This window comes from Schistocerca nitens, chromosome 5 (assembly GCF_023898315.1).
Source record: "Schistocerca nitens isolate TAMUIC-IGC-003100 chromosome 5, iqSchNite1.1, whole genome shotgun sequence".
Lineage (NCBI taxonomy): Eukaryota > Metazoa > Arthropoda > Insecta > Orthoptera > Acrididae > Schistocerca > Schistocerca nitens.
The window spans coordinates 857,357,095-857,378,942 of record NC_064618.1 but is presented as its reverse complement, the minus strand read 5'-3'; the positions used below and the strand labels follow the sequence as shown (position 1 = coordinate 857,378,942).

The following is a 21,848-nucleotide window of genomic DNA, read 5'->3' as shown; positions in this document are numbered from 1 at the left end:
AGATGCTCATTGATATTTTCATTTGGCTGGGATCCAATAGTAGTCTTAACCTTGTCTACAATTTCATTTCCTTTTATTTCTATCCATTCAGATAGATCTTCATCAAGTCTTTTAGTTTGATCTACTAAATACTTGTCAATCCCCTTACGAGCATCGGACTCAAACTCGACTATTTGTTTCGAAAGCTCTTCTATCTGTGCGCTAGCATTGAAACAGCTGCTTTCACACTTAACCATCCTATTGGACAGGCCATCATAACTCTTCGAAACTACCTCATATTTCTTTTCTACGTCATGAAGTTTTCCCATTAAATTATTATATTGCCTTTCTAAGGTGTTAGAAAACTCTACATCTATTTCTCCAAATTTCGCATTTAATTGAGTCTCCCAGTCCGCCTTTAATTCTTTCTTAGTATTTTCCAGTTTATAATCAAAGGTGTTCAGTTTGCTTTCCAAAGAATCCATTTTAACTTCTAATGAACCAAATTTGGCCTCAAATTTTTCATTTAACTTTTGATTGTCCTCTTTTATTGCTTATTATCTTTTTCTAGTGAACCAAGTCTTCCATTCATTACACCCATTTGAGTATTTATTGATACCAGCATATCAAACATTTTTTGATTAATATTTCCATTTTGAGGATCAACTTGCTGATCTACTTCCGAAACCTCAAGATCTTTATGTTCTCCCACGCTGCTTTTTGCATGTGGTTGTTATCCTCTGTTGTGAGTTTTTGATAGAGACTATCGCTTTCTCTGAGGATCTTGAGATCAGTCTCAGTGTTGTTTGGTAGATGGATTACTTGTAAGAGATGATCTGCAAAAGTGGAGCGTGTACTATATTTTTAGTGTTTATTTTATGCCTGGAACACTATCATCACAGAATTTGAACAAATCACGTGATGTCAATATTTGGTTATCTAAGGGCCTCTGCAGACTAGCACAGGCTGCTAATCTTTTTGCTGTTCCCCCAATGCCATCACAAGGCGATTTACCGTAGCTTGTTCTAAAAAAAAAAACCATTCAGTAGTGATGCCAAAATCCTTTTCGTGCAGACATAACTTGATGAAATTTTTGAAATTCTTATATTGAGAAGCTGACCCATCGCTAAGGTAATAAATGTTCTTAATGTTTTTAATCTTTGTCTTTAAATATGCTATTAACATTATTTGAAAGACATGGACAGCAATGGTATCATGAGAAAGACAGTTGCTGATAATACAAATGCTAATACTTTGACATTCTTTGTCACAAAAATAGACAGCAAATGGATGTAACGTGGCTTGACAAGTCTTACAACGAAATCCTTGCACAGCATCTTGATCAACAACTGAATAACTCTCAGCAAAATCCATCAATATAATTAATTCCTTTTCTGCAAGCTTGCTCTTTAGCTGTTTAAGGTATAAACCTTGGTGTTTTGACACAAAGTGATAGCGTCTTAAGCTGATAATTTTCAAAATCAATGCCTCCATGAAACCTTCAACAGTTCTCCAACATGTCTCCGATGTGTGTCTGTCATTATGGACCCACTGCTTGTATTCCATTGTTTCTTCAGGGTCATTGTCTCTAAAAGCATCTTCCAAAAAAGCATCTAGTTGCATTCTTCTTGGACCTTCCTGACAATGTTGCAGCATGCAATCTTTTGATTCCAAAGTGTATAGAGGTTTTTTCATCAGATCCTTGTTGTCATCTTGGATGGTTGTTGCTGAAGCAAACATATGACATTAATGAATTGCACATACACATAATGAATGTGATCCAGAAGCACCAACTGTAGTACACCATTTCGGGCTGAGCACAAAAATGTTTTGAGAACCTCAGTTGGTCTTCATATTGCTTATAATATGCAATTAACATTCCTTTCAGGTTACAAAGGATCAGGTGTTTATGCTTGAGAATCTTTTCCCCATTTATTCTTACTGCAACACATTCCTTTTCGCTGGGGAATAAACATGAAAACTCATAATCTGCACACAAAAAAAGGGGGTGAGAACATTTTGTTTTATTTCATCATTGAGCTTTTCTCCTTTTTGGTTAGCAGGTGTTGCCAAAATCCAATGTTTATCTTCAGTTTCCTTGCCTTCTTCACCATTTTAGTTGAAACAGCAAACTCTTTACCTGTTTTTTCAATAGTTCAGCTATTTAGGGCAAGCATCAAAATTTGAACTTTACAGCAATTGCTTGAAGTCTGAAGCTTAGTCTTACATTCTTGAATTAAGATGTCCATATCTTTACATTTTTGGTACTCATCCATATTTATTTGAGCAACAGCTACTTGGTAATGAAGTATTAGCAGTAAAGCAAGCATCAACAACATCCGTGTCTTCAGTGGATGGTGATTCTTGGTTATCTGGTGGGATGATTCTTTTTGGACCACTTCATGTTCAAATTTGGTACAAATTTTCTGATCATGTTAAAAACTTCATTGGTTAGTAACTTCAACCTATCAGATGCTGACATGTTTCCTGGCACTAAAGCCTTCTTCGTTAAGTGTTTTTCTTAACTAAATGAGTTGCAGCAAGTTTTCTGAGGAATTGAAATTTTGTCAACAACAAGGCGTTAAAGTATGAACAAATTTGGGCATCAAAATCAAGCCAAGACCTATGTCGCAGAAGCTCACTGTCCATTGGTGACATTTCCTTAACTGATTGCAGCTGACTTTTGCCATAATAGAGTGGTGATGACTTAAGGCAATCAGCTCCATCTGATCCATCAAAGTAACACAATGCAAGGGTCTCTTGGTTCATTTTATACAATAGTTTGTTAACCTATAACAAGCAATTTTGAAAGCTCATGAATATCCTGATTTGAGGCATCAAACAATGGAAAACCCTAGATGAAATGTAACAATATTATGAAAAGGAAAGTTGCTACTCACCATATAGAGGAGATGCTGAGTCACAGATAGGCACAACAAAAAGACTGTCACAAATAAAGCTTTCGGCCAGTAAGGCCTCCATCAAAAATAGACGACAGATAAACACACACGCAAACGCAACTCTCACACACGACTGTAGTCTCAGGCCTCAGCTGCCTGACTACAGTCGTGTGTGTGAGTTGTGTTTGCTTTTGCGCGCGCGCAAAAAATTGGGCGCGTGTGTGTGTGTGATCTATTTTTGACTAAGGCCTTACTGGCCGAAAGCTTTATTTGTTGTGCCTATCTGTGACTCAGCATCTCTGGTTTGAAGCACAGCAGATTCAGCCTCATTTTAGGGCTTGCCTTCAGCTACAACATTGATTAATGAGTATTCAAACACTTAGTACTCAACAGTAAGATCGCACAATGTCAACACCAAGGATTATACAGCACATAAGACTGACACTGTCAAAATTGCCAATAATGAAAGCAACAATTGAGAGTGCTGATTCAGCAATGTATCAATACTGCGAGGATAGAGGCTTAAAAAACTTTTGCTGCTTTATAATGCCAATGGAAACTGAGTGACAATGCATATATGCATCACCATGCATTGTAGGGTTAACACATTCTAAAGCAACATAGCTTTCCATTACGATCGTCTAGATTTTATAATCTTAAGAGCATATTCTGTACTGTAAAATAATGTAAAAACGCTTCTCATTAGCAAAGTTACTTTCCCTAAACCACAGGCAAATCTCATACTATTAAAAGACACTACAATTACACATTTTTTGAATGGGCGCATAATTTCATTGAATATTTTGTTTTCAGTATGGTTGAGAAATAAGTCTGCACATAAGCTTTGTTTTTAAACAGAATTCCTTATGAGTGAAACAGAATACATCAGTATAAGAGCAGAATTCATAGAATAGAACATTATTCACCATGATATTAAAAAGAAATATACAGAAACTTCTAAAAACCCTCAAAATTATCATCACAAAATTTCAATCAAAACATATGACCCAAAAGAATACCTTGCATCCAACCTAAATACTATACCAAAAAAATACACAAACGTAACTGTCCAATTAGACCTGTAAATTAACATAAAAAATACACTATCTTACCACCTAGCTACACACACAGTCTTTGGAATGAAATACATCACTGATTCTGCATATCAGGGTTCCGACAGTTTGCTGATAGGTTTGGCATTAAATGTCTATGCACACGTCATGTAATTCATGTAAGTAGCAGGCCGCTGATTTGTGTACATGGTGATGGCACCTGATATGGAATCCACCTGGGTCACTAAGATTTACGTCATGCAAATGTGGTCACTGAGACATCAATGTGAGTTCACGACAATGCTCCTCTAACCAATGTAGCATGGTTCTTGCTCTGAGTCACAGACAATTATACTGCTGAAAGATGATATCGCCATGGGGGAAGATATCAAGCATGAAGACATGCCAAACGGTTTGCAGTTTGTCTCCCATAGCATAACACTGTTCCCACCAGCCTGCGACTGTGGAACGAAGAACTTTTCGAGCTGCCGTTCACCTCAATGACAGTGTTTGTGGAGACACTATTGACCTAGTGTGTAGCAAAAAATGATTCACCCAAAGAGCCGACATATTTCCACTGATCGATGGTTAAATCCTGATAGTTCCATGCCCACTGCAATCACAACTGACAATGTTGTTGGGCCAACATATGAATACATAGGGGTGGTCTGCTGCGGTGCTCCATGTTCAATGGTGTAGGATGATTGGCATACTCTGAAACACTTGAAGATGCACCAGCATAGTGTTCTTTTGGCACAGATGCCACAAATCACCATCTATCTTACTTTACAGAGTAGACAAGCCTCCGAACCCTGCGTTCTGTGAAGATTTGTGGACATTCAACCATTTAGCATCTAGTGGTAGTTTCACTGTTGTTCTACCTCTTTTCTGTAGATGCTCACGACAGCAGCACATGAATGTTCAAACAATGCTGTCGTTTTCAAGATACTTGTTCACAGGGTTCTACATAATAATAATCTGTCCTTTGTCAAAGTCATGTATCTCAACGGATTTCCCCATTTTCAGCCCATATCTTTGCTAATATGTTACCCCATCCATGTCTGCTCTGCTTACATACTTTAGTAACCATGTCAAGTGCAAGCAAAGCCACCAGACAGCATCCAACATCGCAGTGGCAGTGGTCATAACATTTTGTTATCATTGTATAGATTACTACAGAACTGTACACTTTCAGATAATACAAATCTATAAAACACCAATGAACTGATAGGAAATATAAGGGTGTAAATATACCATCAACATCAAATTTTATATCTTATGAAATCACACTGGTGTAAATAAATATGCCCACAGGAAAAAAAAAAAATAGCATTAAAGAACATCTGCAGAAACAAAGGAAAACAACGAATGCACACACAGATGAAATTCAAGCCACCTTATAGATTACAACACAACAGAACAACTGCACTTTCCACAAGGAGTTATATTTACAAAAAGAAGGTCTACCAATGTGCTCAACCAACAATGGTCAGTGTGCAAACCTATCTGTGAGCCACAATGAAAACAAAAATATTCAATGAAATTATACATCCAAAACAATAGAAGATTATACATTGATAACATCATGTGGACATCGTTTATTTGACAAATGAAACAGATACCTGGATAAAACAACTATACAGTGACAAACATGGTTTAACCTAAAATAAAATTCACCAATGAGACTGTAGTAGACATGAAACTTAAATTTTCTAGACATCACCATACTCAGTCAATGACGAACATAATTTTGGAATATGCATGGAACCAGCACCCCCACATACAATCATTCCAATTACCGGTGGTGGTGGATATGGTGTTATGGGCGCTCAACAGTGTAGTCTTTAGCGCCCGAACGGAAACAACAACGGGTGAGAGTCACTAAAATGCAGCAAGTGCAAAAATAGGATTAAAATTATAGGTGAAAGTCTACAGAGGCAGTTTGCACGTCAACAGTAGCAAAGAGGAAAGCAGCACATAAAGAGGAGAACTGCAAGAGAACGGAGGGGAAGGGGTTAAAATGAAACACACAGCACATGGTTGGAACTGGCCTATTACAAGAATAAAAAGGAGTGGTAAGCCACTCGGCAACACACTAAAAATTCCAACCTAAAATTTTTGGCTGAAGCCCAGAAACATCACAGTACCTTAAAACTTTCTTGACACTCGCCTCGTCATTGGCTAAAATCGAGGGCAGATCCCCACTAATATTAACTTCCGCCCTGACAAAACGATATAAATCACACTCGACTAAAATGTGGCGTACAGTGATTCGTACGCTACAGGCATCACACAGAGGGGGTTCCTCTCGCCGTAGTAAGAAGGCATGCGTAAGAGGACAGTGCCCTATGCGAAGACGTGTAAGGGTCACTTCGTCACGCCTAGGTGACCGGCAGGAGGAACACCACGGCTGGATGGTGGGTTTCACCAACCACAGCTTATTTTCCCTCACCGCCAGCCATTCCTCCTCCCACAATTGCATATACTTCCGTCGCAGCACAGAAACGACACCTTGCAAAGGAATAGAACATTGTGTCACCTCCGGTAACCTGCAGGCGTCCTTGGCAGCTCTGTCAGCCTGTTCATTTCCCCGTATGCCCACATGCCCTGGCACCCAGCAAAAGGACACTCGCTTGCCCTGTCGTTGGAGGATGTACAGTTGGTCGTAAATCAGCTGTTCCAACTTCTCCGCTGGGTACAGGTTCTGCAGTGACTGTAATGCGCTCAGTGAGTCAGAGCAAATTAGGAAGTGTTTGCCCCGAGTAAACCATATCTGCTCCAATGCCTTCAGGATTGCGTGAAGTTCTGCGGAAAAAAACAGTGTATTCCTGGGGAAGGCGAATCCTGATGACACGGTCGGGGAACACGACTGAGCAGCCAAGAAAATCCCCCTGTTGGGATCCATCAGTGTAGACTACTGTAAAATCATGATGCCTGTCTAAAATGTTAAAAAACAAAGATTTGAAAGTAAAATCTGATGTACTGTCTTTCTTAAAATTTGCCAAATCTAAAATCAGTGTGGGTCTCTGGAGGAGCCAAGGTGGATATCTGCTCCAACCTCGACGTGAAACATTAAAACCGGCCACACCCATCTCTAAAATGCAATCCTTTGCACGAATCCCATAGGGCCTTGTTGCTCGTTGCCGGTTGCGAAAAAGCCTTTCCAGTGGAGGCCGAGCAACAGTGTGGATAATGTTTGATAGGCCTGGTGCACCATTAGTAGACGCCGCCGGAGGTGAAGTGGCGGTTCACCTGCCTCTGCACAGAGGCTCGGTATGGGGCTGGTTCTGAACGCCCCAGTGGCCAACCGAATCCCTTCATGGTGCACCACATCCAACAGCTTCAAATAAGTGGGTCTTGCAGACCCATACACCGTGCATCCATAATCAAGCCGGGACCACACGAAGGCTCTGTAAAACCAGAGCAGACAAGTCCTGTCTGCTCCCCATGTGTGGTGACTAAGACATTTTAAAATAGACAGCGCCTTAAGAGACCGTTTTTTCAGTTCCTTAATGTGTGGCAGCCACGTAAGCTTAGAATCAAAAGTGAGGCCCAGAAACTTCACCATGTCTTTAAAATTCAGAACGGTGTCCCTCATCCTCAACTCAGGCAAGTCAAAAATGGAACGAGAACGGTTAAAAAGAACACACACCGACTTATCAGTTGAAAACTTAAAACCACTCTTCTGTGCCCATTCATCCAAACGTCGCAGAGTGAGTTGCAACTGACGAGTCGTCGTTGCAAGGCTCGAAGAAGAGCAAGATACAGAGAAATCGTCCACAAACAAGGAACACTGCATAGGACTTTTCACACCAGATGTAATACTGTTAATAGCAATAGCAAAGACCGTCACACTTAAAACACTACCTTGAGGGACACCGTTCTCTTGTTCAAAGCGACTAGACAGTACGTCTCCGACTCGGTACCGAAAATAACGTGGCGACAGGAAGGACCGAATAAAATTGGGAAGACATCCATGAAAACCCCATTCGTGGAGCTGCCTAATGATAAGATGCCTCCAAGTAGTGTCGTATGCCTTTTCAATGTCCAATTACCCACAAAGTTTCTAAAATTTAGATGAACACTACATAGGCTTAACTGAACTCCTTGGGACAAACTCAGTTATACATAGGAACTAAACACAGTACACTACGTAGCTGGAGAAAATGGGTACAGCACACAAATAATATACACAAACCAAACAACAAATTTAAAAAAAAGCAAATTAAAAAAAACTATGAATATATTACCAACCAGGAATACTAGTGCATGAGAAACACAGGGAACAAGAAACACCTTAAAAAACAGAACTTGGCACATATTAACATACAGAAACAAAAATGTCCAGTCAGAAACATTCTGGAGAAGCAAGCATCACAAATATCATTCTGCACAAACAACACAGGGTAGAAAATTTTTAATGTTAAGATCATCTCCACAGACAACTCTCCCAAAGCTGGAACATATCAGTCAACCTCTAGTTCATACCAACCTCTGGTTCATACCAATACAGATCAAATGGGAGGAAATTTTAAAACTAGATATTATGAAAATCTCAAAACCTTAAAATGTGATAGTACAACGCTACACATTTGCAGATCATCTCTTACAAGAAATCCACCTTCCAGATCATCTCTTACAAGAAATCCACCTTCCAAACAAGATTGAGACTGATCTCAAGATCCTCAGAGAAAGCAATAGTTCTATCAAAAATTCACAACTGAGGATAACTACCATATGCAAAAAGCAGTGATAGAAGGAAAGAAAGTCTCGAATAACAACACATCACTGCGAAACAAAACACTGTTTGCAGCATTCAATAAATTATACACAGACATTTCCCCATATAAAACATAATAATCAAGCACCCTCAAGTATCCAAAAACATTCATTCCTCAATCCCTCCCCTCTCTCTCTCTCTCCCTCCCCCCCTCCACACACACACACACACACACACACACACACACACACACACACACACACACACACACACATATACCACGTAAGTTCTCACCAAAACAATCACAATTAGCATCACACTGCACAGAAGATAACAATAACAGAGAGCTACTCTATGAGTATGGAGACATAAGTGTTCGCTCAAATACTCTTTGTGAAAAATACATGTGAAGAAAAAAGGGAAAGAGTTAAACATAAGAAAAGATGTGGGATTCAAGGCATACACTAACAAAAGAAAGAGAAATCTGCCAGAGATGCACAACTGGACAGAAAATGTCAGTGCAGTGATGTACACAACACCTACTCACGAAAAAGTATTAAAAAATAAACAAATTTCTACATGACTATGATGCCGATGACATGCTGTCACAATGAAAAAAATGTCACAAAGAAGCTGGCCTATAAAAATCAATTTACTGAATCGCTGTAATTCCAGGTGAGCAATTGAAACAAATTAAACGCAATTCACATGTTACATATTTCAGGCTTTAAATAGAAATATAGTGATGAACTTTGTATGATATTTTAGAGAAATAAATCGTGGCTCTGTGTTTCATATAAGGTAAAAAAAAAAAAAATAGTTTGCAAAAACAACAAAATGTCAACAGCAGCTTCCAACTTCAACTTCATCAAGATAATTCACTTCAGAAAAGTTATGTATTTGTGTCATACGTGGATGGAAGAAGTTTACACACCTCTGAAGGCTACAGATGAGTGAACTTACTGTCTGTTACAGCTAAATGCTGAGAGATGGCACATTATGCCTGTTTGTGCCCCATAGACTCATTCATTACATCATCAGCTACCATGTTCCCCTTGGTTCCTACATGGACAGTACCTAACAGAATGCACAATTTCCTTACTACAGTAACTGTTAAGGATTCCCTGATGTCTTGACCAATTACGTTGCCTGACAGCAGTGGTACGCCCTAATTAAACATGTTTGTATGCATATCTTTAAAATCGGTGCTTGTTTAAAATCTAAAAATCTCGGAACTATCAGTAGACTAGAGATCTACTACAATCCCAAGATTGATCTTAATGTCCACTTCCACCAAATTCAAAATGCTCTCATGGACTATGTCTCCTGTGCATGCATCCACAAGCAGATTTGCCACTGACTTAGAAAGGTGACTGCAAAAAGGATTGTTATTTGTATCCTTGTCGCAGCCCAAGTCACTGCTATCGTCTTCTGGTGTGAAAATGGTACACACTCATAAATTCTGAGATCATTACCCAAGATGCAAATTAACAAATCTTTAGTAATATTGCAGTAAGCTTGTTTATTTGGTTTTGGTTTTAACATTCTCTGGCTGTCTATTCTAAGAAATGAGAATTTTGAAAGGTTTAACACTGGGTTTTATGTAGTTCCCACACACAGTATGGGATATGAAAGTTGATTCAGGGTTAGCTCAGCAAATCTGAGCCAGTCTGATACAGAAGGTCTGCTTTAAGGGACCCCAGAGGTTGCCTGCTAACTCCTGTTTTGCCATAACAGCTATCCAGTGGCAGTTAAAACATGACCAGAACTTATGGTAATAGCTGAAAGGCAGCACTGATCAGCCCCAAACACAGTAGAAACCATATTCACCAAACCCGAACATGGCAAACATCACCATCTGTACAATCCAGTCACATTAGTGTTACCACCACTATGTCCGACACAAACATGCAATGACCACTCACAGGCAACAGGTGGAAGCACTAGCAGCAGAAGATATATAAAGTGTGTTGAAGGGTATGCAGAAAACAATGCAGTCCTCTTCAGAAAGCAGAAACGAAGCTACTTACCTGATCCAAAAGGGCACAATCAGTGGCTTTCAGGCCAAGCAGGGAAGCATTTCCAAAACAGCTAAGTCTGTAAACTGCTCACATGCTGCTGTGGTTATAGTATACTGCAAATGGCAAAATGGTCTATCCAAAACTGATGCTGAGGCAACTGTTGTGCACCACAGACCACAGATGACAGGGGTGAAAAATGGCTGCAGAGATACGTACAGGCGAAACAACTGATCATTGAGATGAATGAATGGGCTACCAACAGTGCCTCCTCAACACCCATCCAGCAAACATTGTTACGTATGGGTTCTGCAGCAGATACCTGGTTCACGCACCAAAGCTGACTGCCGTTCATTGGCAACAGAGGCTGGAATTTGCATGGCAATACTGCAACTGGACGTCCAATGAGCAGCAAGAGGTGGCCTTTTCAGATGAATCACGTTTTACACTCCATCGGACAGACGGCCTTTCTCGTGTACAACCTTGTAATGATTGTTGGAAGGGTCCATGCTGAAGGAGGAAGCACTACGATATAGGGAATGCTTTTGTGGCATTCCTTGTGTGGATCCTTTCTGGGAGGCACACGGATCAACACAAGAATGCTTCTGCAGTACTCAGTACGATGGCATCTACCAGCAGTACAATGCAACGTGTCACACAGCTCACAGTGTACGTGCATGGTTCAAAAAGAATCAGGATGCATTTACCATATCCCTGGCCACCAAACCCACTTTATTTAAACCCAATTGAGAATCTGTGGGGGTATCTCTATCACCCTGTTCGTCCCATGGATCTTCCACAGTGAAACTTAGTGCTGTCGGCTACAGCACTGGAGTTGGCATGACTCCACATCTCTCACAGTATCATCCACAACTTCACTGACACTCTTCCTGCACACCCACCCCATGAAAGGTGGTTATTCAGTTCTGACAGGAGGTCATATTAATGTGACTGGACCGTGTCATTATTTCAGCTTACCACCTATGCACTACCATTGTAAGAAATGCTACAGTCACAAGAAGCAGAAAAGGTGGGGTAACAAGTAAGAATGAAATTAAATTAAAATTCACTTATATGGAGCTTTAGCTCAAATTACCCAAGGATAAGGATGGGACTGACAGTGAACTTGTTGAAGGTATAAAACAAACATTTACTTGGAATGGAAGAATAAAATTCTGCCAATTCTCAAATCATTTCAATTCACTGTGCATTACACACATTCCATGAAATATAAAGGGTGTTTCACAATTCATGTTACATGCTTCTTGAGGTTGGAGGGGGGACTTAGTAGATCAAATTTTTAATAGGAAACCATGGCTGGAAACATCATCCAAAGAGCTACAGAAGGGCAAAGTGCCTGTAAATATATGGATATATGTCATGATTTTGTGACGATGTTACAAACTAAGGATAAATGTATTAACCTGAGGTAATGGTCCCTGGTTCAGAAATGAACGAGTCTTAAGTTATAAGCAATTACCATTCTGATAGCCTTGACATGCTTGTCTTCACCCATAATTCCACCTCTGAAAGTGGTCTATCCTACAATCTTAGCAACAACAGTACCAGTATGTGTATTCCACTGTCAGAGGTATCAGAATGGTTTTCGATTGTAACTTTTGACTCTGTTTCTGAACTGGGGATCCTGACCTCAAACTGAGACATTTATCCGTCTCCACCATCCTTGAAAGTTTGTCACATCATCACAGAACCACCGTATATATACATACATTTACAGATGCCAGCACCTATAACTCCGACACTCAGTAGCATCACTGGATGACGTTTCTGGACATGAGATCTTATGTAAAACTTTAGACTAAGTCCCCTCTGCAACCTCTAGAAGTGTGTAACATGAATTGTGAAACACCCTGTAGTTTCCTGCTTTACCACATGGCAAAGCCCCCAACTTCTGTGACACATCTAGCTAAACGCATCAGCAGTGTTTCTGTCTGCAACTATCAGTTAGCAAAATGACAGATCAGAGGTACAGGAGCAACTCTCTCTCTTCTGCTTCTGGCAAACAGACATAAAATAGACCCAGTGAAAAGTGGGAAGATGGGGACATAGCTGGTAGCATTGTTTTAGGACTTGACGTAAATATGAGGACAAGTGATGTCTTTGTTTACTGAAGATCCTAGTGTGAGATGATATGAATATTATTGCACCATTCTGCACATATCATTAAAACTCTTAAAATTATTTGAAGATGGTACACTTTGTGTGAGGGGAATTAATGCAAGATGACTGCTGGCACTGCAGTGGGTTCTCCAATTTCACCATCCATCAAAAACTTCTTTATGGGAAATTTCAAGGAGCAAGCTTCAAATCCTATATTCATTTAAAACTATTTTAAATATGAGAAAGAGAAAGGAGAAAAAACAGGGATCTATTCCCTTTTCTGTCACTCAACAATCTCCATGGTAGTACAAGTATTAAAGAAAGCAGGAAACCCTGGGTTCAAATCCCGGTCCGGCATAAAATCCTTCTGCAGAAAGTCCTGAAGCAATTGACATCAACAGTCCCTTCCCTTCATGTTCTCCCGCCTCCACCTTCAATACACACAATATTGAAGAAAAAGTATCAAAGCAGTTGATCACAACAATAATCAAACTGCTATGAACTACAAAATAATTTAGGCATACCTTGTTTTCATGGAACAAGCTATGTATGCCAAATGATATTACACAGCCCTAATGATATGAACAGCTGCTGTATCACAAATTTTTTGCTTGTGAGATGACCACATATGTTATGTGAAATGTCCATGATTAAAACATCTGCTACAGTCGTGCAGTCATTCATTGGATGAAGTCTTTATGGCAAGTCTTTACACAGACAGGGTTTAGGGACTCTGCCCCATCTTCAGGTGTATCTCTGAGTTAAAATAAAACAATATCCCTAAACTGCAAGATCAAAACAGAGGTAGTGATACACCTGAAGATGAGATAGAGTTCCTGAAACCTGGTAGTGTAAAGAGTTCAATCAGTTAGTAACTGTAGAACTGTAGTGGATGTTTTAATCATGAACAGCTGCTGTATGTTTTACTGAATGCTCCTACCACATAAAATAAAAGAAAATAAAGAGTCTATGTCCAAAGACCACAGTTTCATCAATAACCAAAATCTGTATGTGTGGAAGAGCTCGAAAAATTCATTTACATATATATTAGGACTGCCGTAATCAAGAAATCTGTTGAAATATCAATGTGTCCTAAAACTTTTGAAATATGAATGTGTCCTAAAAATATCCATGATGGAAATAGTTTTGTGCTGGAAAATCCCTCCAAGGTCCAAATAATCAGATGCACGCTAGTGAGAACAGCTAACAGATAGGGACTGTGATACCATAAGCAACCCCTCCTGCCCGGTACATTGGCCTAGAACAGGACAGGTCTTGGCTTGAGGAATCACCAATCAATTACTTTGGTCCTAGAGGGAAGAACTGGAATTTAGACTTGAGGAGGTGAAACAGCATGGCTCAGAGTAAGTGGGTAAGTGCTAGCCTATAAATCTAAAGATTCCGGATTCATTCTTAGTTGAGGATTCTTTCTGTCACTTATCAGTTCTTCCACCTCTGGCAATGGAAAGCTGCATCATGGCTTTAGTCCAGGTTAAACTTTAGGCCTCCTATACTGGTTGCATAAGAAGATTTGTTGGGGGATAGCAAAGGCGTACAACTTTCAACAGAACCTGCCTAGTAAAACACTGCAATGTTACAAATGACATTTCAGTTGAACATAACTTTATCTTACCTTCGGATAGAACAGCAACTACAAATGGTAGTAATGCTAATACAAGGTTATTAAGATGTGTCATAGCAGTTATAAGATTTTGCACATGTGTCATCAGGGACAGGTAAAGCTCCCGTTAAGATCAAGATTTTACAGTGAATTGTTCAGACTGAAAACATCATCATTCACTAACAATTCATGTGACCTGACACAAAAAGACAGTAAATCAAAATCAATATAGATGGATGAAGATATGGACTGTTCTCTTCGTTAATGTGAGTCCCCTACATTGACCATCATACTACCCCTCATTTGGTAAGTACAACTTATGGGTGTATGTTGTAATTCCTCCTACATAAACGTGAAAATGCTACATACTCTAGACAAATCTCTGGGATAAATATGTCATGTGTCTCAGAGTATGGGCTCCATCGTAAGGTATAAACAATTATGTAAGTAAAAATTCTGAAACTGATTTGCTGAAGTTCAATTATCACAAATGACATGTCACAACAATGATGAAAGAAAAATAAAAGCATGGACAGGGGCACGTAGAAAATAATTTTTCAGGTGTGTATTTTAACCAAAAATAAGAAAATGAGCACAGAAACAAACTACTCTGTTTTGCATTTATATATGTAAACCAATTAAAAATGTAAAATGTGAATGTGCCAGTTTGCATGAATCAAGAGATGTATAATATCTAAACGTGATCTATTGATCCATGTCTTTAAAGTATACAAAAGCATGCATACCGACACACCACTGAATTAGCCACAATGTCCACATTTGATTGACACAAAAATTTCAAATCATGAATCAGAACAATGAATGTAAAGAACATTGTTATTCTGATTTCAAACTGTACTTTAAGAGAAGAGCACTATTTATCCTTCCATTACTCACTTTCAGCTACAAGCTCTGCAGTCCTGCAATTACATTAACTCTAGCACTCCATGACTGTCAATCCGGTGTACCGGAGAGGATCCACAGCATCTTCGCACCATCCTTTCCATTCCAGACAATTCCCTAATAGCATAAGGGAAGATGTGAAGGGGCTGGTCCAAAACATGATTCTATTTACTTTATGCAGGTAGTCATTGAGACTTAAAATTGTAAATAGACAAGAAATTCTTTTTTGCCACTATATAATTTCTTGCCCAACACTTCTAACATTTACTTTATCTTTCGGTTTTTAATTTCATACCTTCTTTATCATTTACATTAGTATCTTTCATGGATTTTTACGGCTTTTTATGGCCAACATTGAATTTATTGGTATGTATACTATAGCTTTAAGTATCAACAGTACTAATAAAACTATCATGTGATGGCACTGATTGACCGGAACAGATTTCACATTAGGTAACTTAAGTGACAGAAATATCTGCATTTCTAACTGTTTCTTTATGCAAGTTTGCAACATTGGAAAAAGGAATGTTTCATAATTCCTCTTCAAGTAATTATCAAGAATAATAGCACCGACTTTATGTAGAACTATAGAATACATTTTGAGCTTGAAATGATAACATTTCCAAGCGGTAAACAACAAATGTTTTCAAATTAGCTTTTATGTAACTTGCTGTATTTGAGAATGACATTTACGAAGCTGAATATACCTTATGTCGGCTCCAAGATTTACCAAGAAAATTTGGACTTTGAATATTTCTTGATAAGAGCATGGCCAAGAACTCCATTGATTTTTTTTAAAAAGAGGATAGCTCCAGCATGCTTGCAAAACCCACAAAACCCACTGAGACTTTTGCATGATGAGGCACAGCTATAATCTCTTACAGAAATAAAAGAAGAACAAACACTCGTACCAAGTGAAAGACTGAATTCTGGATTCCAGCTTCCACTCAAGTACAACTTTTTTGTCTGATAGACTGAAGCTATGACACATGCCTAAGTGTGCTTAGATGGCTCAATGGCAGAGCTCCCTGCAAAAGGTGGATATTTTAGCTAGAGATAACACACATTACTAGTTTTAATCTGTCAGGATACACACATTACACTGCAGACTGGAGGTTTGATCCAGAATGGAATCTTATGTTTAGTATAAAGCATTCTCCAGATCTCATTCTCTTAGCAGTGTCTATTCCATAGCACCATGAGAGATGAGAGCCTAGCTGTATTTTGAACTGGATGAGAGAAGAATTGATAGATGGGAGCTCTAAAATATTCTAGAATTGCTCAGTAGACCACCACATTAGGAAACTTAAGACCTGTGCAATTGTAGCACAGTCAACAAGATCAACATCTGCAAAGTATTAGTTCCATGAGTGGAAATCTGAACACAGAATTCAGCACATGTCTTTGGTAGCTCAATAACATCATTGTGGTTAACACTACAGTTTGTAAAATGATGTTATCCCAGAACAATAACAAGTAGGAAGACTTGCAGAAAAAATCATTAGAGCTCACTCTAAAGGTTTAATTAAATCTGTTAATGGAAAATTCTTGATGAAATATGTGTGGTGTCACCGCCAGACACCACACTTGCTAGGTGGTAGCTTTAAATTGGCCGCGGTCCATTAGTACATGTCGGACCCGTGTGGCGCCACTGACAGTGATCGCAGACCAAGCGCCACCACACGGCAGGTCTCGAGAGACTTACTAGCACTCGCCCCAGTTGTACGGACGACGTAGCTAGCGATGCACACTGACGAAGCCTCGCTCATTTGCAGAGCAGATAGTTAGAATAGCCTTCATCTAAGTCAATGGCTACGACCTAGCAAGGCGCCATTAGCATTACATAGCTTGTATCTAAAGAGTCTCACTTGTCTCATCAAGAGCGATGTACCACAAGGATGGATTAAAGTTAAGCATTCCAGCAGCTACGTACTTTTCTTTATAGCATTCATAACGTATCCTGTTTCAGACCTATCTCTAGCCTGCGTGAGTTAACGCGTGCCTTTCGGCTACTTCCAAGTGGCGTGGTTGTCTTACTACGCCACAACAATATGAATAACTGAAGGAGTGGAATAGGTGAAGCAATAAGACAAGGCTACTGTGCACAATGACAGGAATCCTTGAGAAACTGGGGGAGGGAGGGGGGGAAGATCTGTAAAGGAGAGAAGCGGGGAATGGGAACGACTAGTGTGTGCATTGGCAGACAGCAGAGCACAAAGAAGCTGACTGGATGTGAAGTGGGAAAAGATGGTAGGACAGTGGGGGGGGGGGGGGGGGGGGGGGCAGAAACTGTTGGGTGGAGGGTGTCAGGATAGTAGGTTACCATAGGTTGGGGTCAGGATGATTATGGGAGCAGAGAATATGTTGTACAGATAACACCCATCTGCGCAGTTCAGAAAAGTTGGTAGTGGAGGAGAGGATCCAGATGGTCCATGCTATGAAGCAGCCACTGAAATCAAACATGTTATATTCAGCTGCACATTGTGCCACAGTGATTCACTTCACTCTTGTCTACAGTTTAGCAGTGGCTGCTCTTCCTTGTTGACACCTGGCTGGTAGTCATAACAATATAAAAAAAGTCCTGCAATGGTTGCAGGACAGCTGGTATATCACATGGCTGCTTTCACAGGTGGCCCGGCCTCTAATCGGGTAGGATAAGCATGTCATAGGACTGGAATAGGAAGTACTGTGATGTGGGTTCATTTGTTCCAATCCAGGGCAGTAATAAGTGTCGAAAGGGGTGCTCCTTAGTAGCTGGTTCTTTGGGACGGTGGGAGGACTGGGTGTGTTTGGATAAAGCACGAGAAATCTGTTGGCAGACTAGGTCCAGGAGATAGTACCTGCCTGTGAAGGCTTTTGTGAGACCTTCAGTATACTGGGCAAGGGAGTTCTTGTCAATGCAGACACACTGTCCCTGGATGGCCAGGTTGTACACGAGGGATTTTTTTATGTGGAAGGGATAGCAGTTTTCAAAATGCAGATACTGTTGGTGGTTGATGGGTTTAACGTGGACAGAAACGCAGATGGAGCCATAAGAGAGGAGAAGGTCAACATCCAGGAGAGTGTCACATTGGGTTCAGGAGGACCAGGTAAAGCAGATGGGAGAGAATGTGTGAAGGTGTTGAGGTTATGAAGTAATGAGGATAGGGTGTCTTGGCCCTGAAGTCCAGATCACGAAGATGTCATCAATGAACCTGAACCAGACCAGGGATTTGGGTTTCGGGGAGGCTGGAGGTTTCCTTTAGGTGGCCTATAAATGGGTTGGCACTGAAGGGGGGCCATTCTGGGGTCCTTGGCTGCACCATGGATTTTATATACACCTCCCCTTCAAAGGAGAAGGATGTGTGTGTTAGGATAATGTTAGCACAGTGTATGAGGAAAGAGACAGTGGGTTTGTAGTCTGAAGGATGTTGGGAGAGGTAGTGTTCGACAGCAGCACGACCACGGGAATGAGGGATGCTGGTGCTTGAGGAAGTGGTGTCGACAGTGACAAGTATGTGGGAAACTGGTTAGAGGTGTCTGTCAATGAGGGCCAGTGGGGGTAAAATAACCAGCTACAATGGAGCATCCAGGATTGTTGGATTTGTAGATTTTGGGGAGAATGTAGAATGGTGGTATGTGGGGTGTCATAGAGGTGAGGAGGGAAATGAATTCAAGGGTGAGTTTCTGGGAAAGGTCTAAGGCTTTAAGGAAGAATTGTAGGTTATCTTGGACTTGTGGGATGGGCTCACTACGGCAGAGTCTATAGGTGAAGGAGTCAGACAATTGGCAGGGGCCTTCCAAAATGCAGTCACTGCAATACAAAATGACAGTGTTGGAACATTCATTTGCAGATGGGATAATTAGGTTAGGATCTGTTTTGAGGCTGTGTATGATTGTCCTTTCTTCTGCTGAAAGGTTGGTGTTCTTAGGAAGTGACACTGAAAAGGATAGTAGGCCAAGTTGGGGGTAAGAAACTCCTGTGAGGTGACCAGGGTTTTTTTTATGTGGGATCGGGGAGGGGGTGGGAGTATCATGGTTGGCTGGTGGCATGAACTGGCAAAGGCAGAATTCAATGGTGGAATTAGGTTGCCTTTGTTTGGGCAGATTGGTGGTGAAGAACCGTGTCTCCATTGCAGGGATTGGGAGAAGGAGTGTAGATCTTAACAAGTAGCAACATGATTAAATTTGGATGTAGGGCTCAAGGTGAGACCTAAGGATACTACTGAAACTTCACTGGGCCCGAGGAATTTGGTAGAGAGGTTAACAACAGTGTTATGGGATTATTTCAGCTCTGGATTTGGTGGAGTGTTTGCAGGGAGGATTGGGGGGGTTGTGGCAAGTGGAAGAGGCAGGACCATCAGGTCTACTACACCCAAATTTAACCATGTTGAACTTACCAAAGAGCTACTCTCTTTCTCCTGATCCCTGCAATGGATCCAATCAAAGCCAACTAATCCAAACATTCAACCCTGCTTCTACCAGGTCATGCCACCATACCAATGCGATCTTCCCCCTCCCACCTATACAGCCCCCGGTCACCTTCCAGGGATTACTTACCACCACCATGACCTCACCATCTTTCCCTGGACCCTTCCTAAGAATACCAACCTTTCAGCAGAAGGACAGCTGTATATAGTCTCAAAACAGACACTGACCTAATCATCTTACCTGCAGACAAATATTCCACCACACTCACTATGAACCACAGTGACAACTTGGTGGAAGGCCTCTGCCAATTGCCTTGACTCCTTCACCTATGAAATCTGCAATAGTCACCCCATTCTACCTCCAATTCTCACTTAAATACTTACGCCCTTTCCAGAACCTTTCCGCCTCACCCCTATGACATTCCCTTTCTCCCACCTTCTACACACTCCTCAAAATTAAGGAGTCCAACAATCCTGGGCACCACATAGTAGCTGTTTACTGTGCTTCCTTTGAAAGTATTTCAGCCCTCAGTGACCTGCACCTCCAACCAGCCTCCCAAAATCTAGCCTCCCAGGTCAAAGTTACCAACCACTTCTTTCATCAACTCTGCGCCATACCCATTCCTTTACCTCCTGGGTCTCTTATCATCACTGTCGACGCCACTTGTCTATACACAAACATCTCTCATGCCCATGGACTTGCTGCTATTGAGCACTATCTCTCACAACATCCTTCAGACTGCAAACCCACTACTTATTTCCTCATACACTACGATCTTTATCCTACCACACAAATACTTCTTCTTTGAAGGAAAGGTATACATAAAATTTGTAGCTCAGCCATGGTCACCCGTATGGCATTCTGCCCTGCCAACCTGTTTATGGGCCATTCAGAGGAAACTTTCCTAGTCTCCAAAAACCCAGACCTTTGGTCTTGTTCAGGTTCACAGATGATATCTTCATGATCTGGACTCAGGGCCAAGGCACTCATTTCTCCACAACCTCAACACCTCTCCCATCTACTTCACCTGGTCCTCCTCATCTTCCTGGATATAGGCCGCCAACCTGTCTGATGGCTCCATCCACACATCTGTCTACATTAAATCCACTACCCACCACCTGAATTTTGACAGCTGCAATTACTTCCACGCCTAAAAATCGCTCCCTTGCATCCTTGCCGTGCAGGGATAGAAGTCCTTTGCCCAGTATGTTGATGGTCTCAGAAAAGATCTTCACATTCCACAAACAGACTTTCCTTGCCTTATCCCCATACCCACCCCAACCCACCTACCACACCCAAGAATCAGCTACAAAGTAACACCTTGTTCATCATCATTACCACCCCCAGACTGGAAGAACTGGACTATGTTCTTCATCAGCGCTTCGACTATCTATCATCATAGCCCGATAAGAGAGACATCCTACCCAAGATCATTCTCACTTCTCCTAAAGTGGCATTCAATCGCCCACCCAACCTCCACCACATCTTAATCCATTCCTATGCCAGTTCTAACCCCTTGGAAACACAGATCATATAACTGTGGAAGAGACAAGTGCAGAACCTGCCCAAGCCACCCACCCAGCATTTCCTATTCCAGTCCCGTCAAAGGCTTATGCTACCCACCAGAGGCTGCAACCACTGTTGCAATAATTGCACAGCTTTTTTATAATGGTATGACTACCAATCAGTTGTCCACTGTGATGAATGGCCACCACCGAACTACGGCCAAGAGTAATGTGAACCACTCAGTGACACAACATGCAGCTGAATATAACATGTCTGATTTCAATGGCTGTTTCTCAACATGGAATATCTCTGTGCATGTTTTCTTTTCTAAAGAAGGCTTTGGCTGAAATCTCAATGTGTACCAGTCTTTTTACTGTGCCTGTTTGCAATTCAACTTGTCAAGAAATAGATCGATAGGAAACATTCAGAGGCATCAAGGAGTGAGTAGCAATCCATCCTTTTCAAAATATTTTTGATGTTCCAACCTGGACTTTCCATTGTTTTGAAATTGTCCTCCTCCAGGGTTAATGAACACACAACTGCACATACACAACTACATTCTCCAGTCCATCAGGCTGCAGTGCTGAGACAATGTAGCTGCACACGTGTATGGTGTGT

General features: G+C 40.9%; 1 protein-coding gene across 3 annotated transcripts in view; it reads right to left on the bottom strand.

The window, feature by feature from the left end:
* The window catches only part of LOC126259264 (protein FAM193A-like), a 242,585-nt gene that overhangs the window by 10,260 nt on the left and 210,477 nt on the right, over nucleotides 1–21,848 (bottom strand). The window contains exon 19 of one of the 3 annotated variants that reach the window (XM_049955899.1): nucleotides 15,309–15,431. The exons of the other annotated variants lie outside the window; for them this stretch is intronic. Coding sequence (XP_049811856.1) covers nucleotides 15,349–15,431 — 83 coding nt within the window. The 3' untranslated portion in view covers nucleotides 15,309–15,348. The remainder of the gene's footprint in view (nucleotides 1–15,308; nucleotides 15,432–21,848) is intronic. 3 annotated transcript variants of the gene reach the window in all.